Raw genomic sequence first — 5,905 nt, 5'->3', positions numbered from 1 at the left:
ACACACCTCCCCAAGACACGCGTGAGCAATGCACCGTCAGGGACCTAGGGTATAGACAGAGAGAGAACGCCTGAAGAAAGCCTTGTTTTTCTTCCTTTTCTTTTCCTTCTTTCTGCCCTTACTGAAATTAGGAGCCAGGGGTGGATGTTTGGGTGGTGGAGGGCGAGAAAGGAAGAGGCCACTTGCTTGCTAAGATCTGTCCTCTCTGCTCGCCTGCTCCTTCTGTCCTCTTGAGTCATTTTTTCCAACGTCCTCTGAGTAATTTTTTTCCAGCAACGGATGCTTGGGAAGTCCTTTCTGAGTCTAACCTCAGTCCCTATAGCTCCTTTTCAGTTGACAACATTTTTGCATTGCTTTCGAAAAATATTAAAATAAATTCTTTTACAGCCCTTCAAAGACTTGTTGCTTTTCAGATTCTCAGAAGGTCTGAGTACGAAGGACTGCTAGGGATCACCTGGTCACTTGATTTTAGTTTTAGAAAGACAGCAGCTGTCCTGTAGTGGTTAGCTACATGCTTACTAGCCCTCTGATCTTGGACAAATCATTTAACCTTTTGCGCTTCAATTTTCTCATTTGTAAGAAAGAGATACCAGATACTCATGGTAGTTCTGTGAGGATTACATGAAATAATGTATTTACAGGATGTAAAACTACACTGGGAACATGGTAAGAGTACACCCTAAACCCCAGTTTGTACAGATAAAATGTGAGGCCCAATGTGGTCCAGAGATCTGCCAGGTTCACAGAGCTAATTATCAGAGAGCCTTGACTGAAACCTTCATCTGTGCACTGCACTGGTCCTGCCGTTCACTTGTCTAGACCCATTTGCTCAGTTTAGGCTGCTATGATTTTTGTGGAAGAAGGACATCGAAGTGCATGTTCCAGGTTAGGACTCAGGATTCCTGGGCCCTGGAAGTGTGTTGCATGTGAGGGTATCTATCTGTCCACCGTGGTTCTTCTGCCTTTGTTTAAATCTCTTCAAACTTCACTTTGTTCTCTCAAACCATGGATGTGGGGCTGGGTGCATTGGCCCATGCCTGTAATCCTAGCACTTTGGGAGGCCAAGATAGGTGGATCACTTAAGCTCAGGAGTTTGAGACCAACCTGAGCAAGAATGAGATCCGGTCTCTGAAAAAAGCTGGGCATTGTGGCAGGAGCTTGTAGTCCCAGCTACTTAGGAGGCTGAGGCAAGAGAATTGCTTAAGGTCAAGAGTTTGAGGTTGCCATGAGCTATGAAATCATAGCGCTCTACGGAGGGTGAGGACAAAAAAGTAAGACTGTATCAAAAAACAAATAAAACAAAAAACATGGATATGGGGGTAGGGAGGGGCAGCACATACCTAGAGTGTTCATGTCAGCATTCGCTCCTCAGTGACATCATGGTGTTTCCTGTGATACTTTCCCCAGATCCTCCCCCAAGTAGACAATATCTCATGAATAGGGCAGAGGGAGGGTGATTGGTGGGATGACACCTGCGGTGCGTCTTACAAGGGGACATGCGAAACTTAGTAAGTGTAGAATATAAATGTCTTAACACAATAACTAAGAAAATGCCAGGAAGGCTATGTTAACCAGTGTGATGAAAATGTGTCAAACGGTCTATAAAACCAGTGTATGGTGCCCCATGATCACATTAATGTACACAGCTATGATTTAATTAAAAAAAAAAAGAAAAAAAATTTCATGAATAATAAATATCTCATTCTTTGCTTTTCTTCCTAAGCTTTGAGAGAGGGAGAGTGCAGGTCCCCATCTGTACTTCTGGTCAGGAGTCTCCGCTGAAATCGTCTGTGCTCTACTGGGAAACCAGAAAGGAAACACAGAGAACCAGCGTCACCTGGTGGCCACAGGTTCTTAAGGCTAAGCATGCACACAGTGATAGGAGGTTGGTCATGCTGGAGGAAAGAAATGGTACGGTTTCCCCCTCTCCTGGCCTGCTAACCCTCTTTTTGTTGTTGTTCTTGTTTTTTTTCTTTTTAGAGACAGAGTTTCACTTTGTCGCCCTCAGTAGAGTGCTGTAGCATTACAGTTCACAGCAACGTCCAACTCCTGGGCTTAGGCGATTCTCTTGCCTCAGTCTCCCGAGTAGCTGGGACTACAGGTGCCTGCCACAACGCCCGGCTATATATATAGATATATATATAGACATATATATATATAGACATATATATATATAGATATAGATAGATATAGATATAGATATTTTGTTGCAGTTTGGCCAGAGCTGGGTTCAAACCCACCACCCTCCGTATATAGGGCCGGCTGCCTGCCCACTGAGCCACAGGCCCCGCCCTGCTGACCATCTTAACTAGAATCTCTGTTCTTTTGCTTTCATAAGCCAGGATAACAAGTTCAGGGAAGGGAACACCTGGGATTCAAGTGAATCAGCTCTAATAAGTGAAAGCCTACTGGGGCAGCTGGAGACTTTGTCTGCCTTTGCCTTAGCTAAGCTTAGGTCCATTTTCACAGATCAAGGAGTCCCCCTCCATGACTATCCCCCTTGTGTAGAAAAGGGCCAGGGAGCTAGACACAATGGTGTGGATATCAAAGCTGGATTATGTATTTTGTTTCTTTTTGAAACAGGGTCTCATTCTGTTACCCAGGCAATGACATCATCAGAGTTCACTGCAATCTTTTTTTTTTTTTTTTTAACTGGGACAGAGTCTCACTTTGTCACCCTCAGTAGAGTGCTGTAACGTCATAGCTCACAGCAACCTCCAACTCTTGGGCTCAAGCAATTCTCTTGCCTCAGCCTCCCTAGTAGCTAGGACTACAGGTGCCTGACACAATTCCAAAGTTCACTGCAATCTTAAACTCCTGGGTTTAAGCAATCATCCTGCCTCAGCCTGCCAAGTAGCTGGGACTACAGGTGCACACCATTGCACCCAGCTAATTTTTCTATTATTTTTAGAGATGGGGTTCTTGCTCTTGCTCAGGCTGTATAAAACTTTTTTGAGCTGAATAAATCTGTTTGCAAAGATGGGGGGATCCTGGCAGCAGCATAGGGGAAGGGGGCATTTCTCAGAAGTTAAAAAGGCTAATCTTTTTTTTTTTGTAGAGACAGAGTCTCACTTTTTTTTTTTTTGTAGAGACAGAGTCTTACTTTATGGCCCTTGGTAGAGTGCCGTGGCCTCACACAGCTCACAGCAACCTCCAACTTCTGGGCTTAAGCGTTTCTCTTGCCTCAGCCTCCCGAGTAACTGGGACTACAGGTGCCCGCCACAACTCCCGGCTATTTTTTGGTTGCAGTTCAGCCGGGGCTGGGTTTGAACCCACCCTCGGCATATGGGGCCGGCGCCTTACCGACTGAGCCATAGGCGCCACCCAAGGCTAATCTGCTTAAGCCACTTCATATGTTTTGTAACCTAGCTGAAGGCTATCTCCCAAGCCAGCTGCTTCTTGCTCCTGCTCTGACATGGGTCCCCCCAAATTCTCAGCTATTAGGTTCCAGCACCAAACCAACCCTGGTCTATTTCCTTCTTCCCCAGAGAGCACACCTGAGCATTAAAAGCACAGAATTCATTTATTAATAATCAATAATACTCCTTAGGCAGCCTTGGGCTGAAACATTGTTTAAAGGATGAACACACTTGGTTTAGGGGCTGGGGAGAGGTTGTCTTTGAAAATGCCCACAAGTCTTTCTTTCACCTATTTTCCTGTCAACTGGCCACTTCGGTTCTGGAGGAAACAGTCCTGGATTCTGGTGACAAAAGACATAGTTCTAATGAAAGCTACGGAAACTCTGGGGCCCTCGTTTTAAGAGGGAGCTGTATGCTTGGCGGAATTGGCGGTTCATGGCTGCATAGAGCACAGGGTTGATGCAACCATTGAGCCAGGTGAGGTTGGCAGCAAGCATGTGAACCACCCGGGGAGCCTGAACCTTGGTGTCCAGGATGTTGAGTAGCAAGAAGGGTATGTAGCTCAGGGCAAAGCAGAGGAACACAGCAAAACACATTCGAGTAACCTTCCCAAACTCTGAGGAAGAGTCTTGAACTCTTTGGGCTCCTTTAGTGGGCCGGGCTTTGGAAGATGCTTCTGGAGGGCTTTTCTCTGTCTTCTGCTTAGCTACTTCGTTGTTTCTCTGGTCTCCCACTTCTGATGAGTCTCCTTCCAGGGTCTGGGTGGTGGCAGCACTAACTGGCTCAGATGAAGTTCCCTCACTGGGCCCTCCTGATGCCAGCCTGCTGTCCAGCTCCTGGAAACGACCAGGCATGGCCTCGTCCACCCCAGCCACGTGGTCGGAGCGAACGCTCGCCTGTCTCAGCTTGTATTGCTCCAGCGCCTGGGCTGCTCGTCTCACCTGGCGGTGGATGAGGCAGTAGAAGACGCCAACGCTGCTGAGCCCAAGCACAAAGTAGATGCCCATGAGGATGGTGGTGTAAGGCTGGCCTCGGATACGGTCAAAGCTGCAGGTGCAAACTACAGGTACTAAGATATAAATAGGCCAGAGCGGGGCAAAGCTGGCTATACCCACAACCCAGGTGCTCATCAATACCAGCACTATCCCCTTTGCACTGAAAACTCGGGGAAAGAGCTTAGGGTGAGCAATGAGGAGGTAGCGTCCTAGTGCAATGAGGCAGAGGGTGAGGATGGAGACAGAGTTGGAAGCAAAAAGGAGGAGTCCAAATACCCTGCAAAAGGTGGCCCCCGTGCGCCAGTGCAGGTGGAGGTAGGTGTCCACAGAGAAGGGCTGGAGAAGGGTACAATAGAGCAGATCAGCCAGTGTGAGGTTGGCGATGAGCAGGTTGAATCGGGTACGGAGCTTGGGCTGGATGGCCAAGGCCAGTAGGGTGAGCACATTGCCCACAGTGCCTGTCACGCACACCACCACCCCCCAGCTAACTGCCACATAACGATAGCCTAGCACAGACTCGTGGTAGCAGGAGAAGTTGGCATGGGAAGTGTTCCACATGATGGAAGCTGAAAAGGCAAGGGGTAGAAGAGGAAGAAGGAATTAGAACCTGGCCTTCTATTTAGCTCTCTTGAATATCTCTGGGCCTTGGGACATCTGAATTACTTCCAGAGTAATTCTTGTCTATCTTCCTGATCCGTTCCTAGGCCTCTTCATCTCAAGATCTGTAACTCTCTCCTTAGGCTCTTTTAATCCTTTCCCATTCTCAAAGATTTTGTCAAGTTCTTATCTAAATATCTCTTAGTTTCTTTTCTCTTTCTTTCTTTTTTTTTTTGCAGTTTCTGGCCAGGGCTGGGTTTGAACCTGCCACCTCCGGCATATGGGGCCGGTGCCCTACCCCTTTGAGCCACAGGTGCCGCCCATATCTCTTAGTTTCTGTTTTCCCCTAACTCCAGGCCGCTTCAATACCCACCCAGATGTTCTTAGTAAACCCAGTGCTCATCAACCTTTCTAATTCCACCCCTATCCCCAAAGACCTCCAGAGCTTTCTGTCTGCAATAAAGATACTGCTATAGGCCCTGCTACTCATCTCCTCTGCACACACATATAGGCTTTGGGTTTTTTTCCTTTTTACCACTTGGGAGATGAGGAAACTGAAAAGGTAAAAGTATACTCACCACAACAGTACTTATCTGAGTCTCTCAACCTTCAATTCTCTTTCCCGTGGAAGAAGTTAGACTCACCCAAAAAGCAGTCCTTTCTGGTGGCCAGTCAGGTTTTAAGCACATATCCTATTATAGCAGACTGAAAGAAAAAGAAACTCCCCAATTACCCAACCTCAGCCACTTCCTTCCCCACCTCCGGTCCTAGCATTTTGCTTTGGCTAGTGAAATCTGGACTTGTTGAAATTCCTGTACTACTTACCCCAGAGTCATCTCACTCTTACCTTTCTCTTTCCTGAGAAAGACCCAAGCTGTTTCCTTCCTCTCTTTGCACCACAGAACACTTATAAGATCAATGCCAAGAACTGTTAGGACGTAGAGACAGATCATC

At 47.0% G+C, this 5,905-nt stretch overlaps 1 protein-coding gene across 1 annotated transcript; it reads right to left on the bottom strand.

The window, feature by feature from the left end:
* Nucleotides 1–3,504: 3,504 nt before the first annotated feature.
* Nucleotides 3,505–5,599, bottom strand: GPR84 (G protein-coupled receptor 84). Its single transcript, XM_053556756.1, has 2 exons — nt 5,530–5,599; nt 3,505–4,920 (listed from the first exon to the last, which is right to left on the bottom strand). The coding sequence occupies exon 2, from the start codon at nt 4,910–4,912 to the stop codon at nt 3,722–3,724; it is 1,191 nt and encodes a 396-aa protein (XP_053412731.1). The 5' UTR covers nt 4,913–4,920; nt 5,530–5,599; the 3' UTR covers nt 3,505–3,721.
* Nucleotides 5,600–5,905: the final 306 nt, after the last annotated feature.

This window comes from Nycticebus coucang, chromosome 12 (genome assembly GCF_027406575.1).
Source record: "Nycticebus coucang isolate mNycCou1 chromosome 12, mNycCou1.pri, whole genome shotgun sequence".
Taxonomy (NCBI): Eukaryota; Metazoa; Chordata; class Mammalia; order Primates; family Lorisidae; genus Nycticebus; species Nycticebus coucang.
The sequence above is the reverse complement of the archived record's forward strand: the minus strand, read 5'-3'. Positions and strand labels throughout refer to the sequence as shown.

Coding starts and splice junctions, on each gene's coding strand:
- GPR84 (XM_053556756.1), bottom strand. CDS start 4,912: ATGTGGAACACTTCCCATGCCAACTTCTCCTGCTACCACGAGTCTGTG.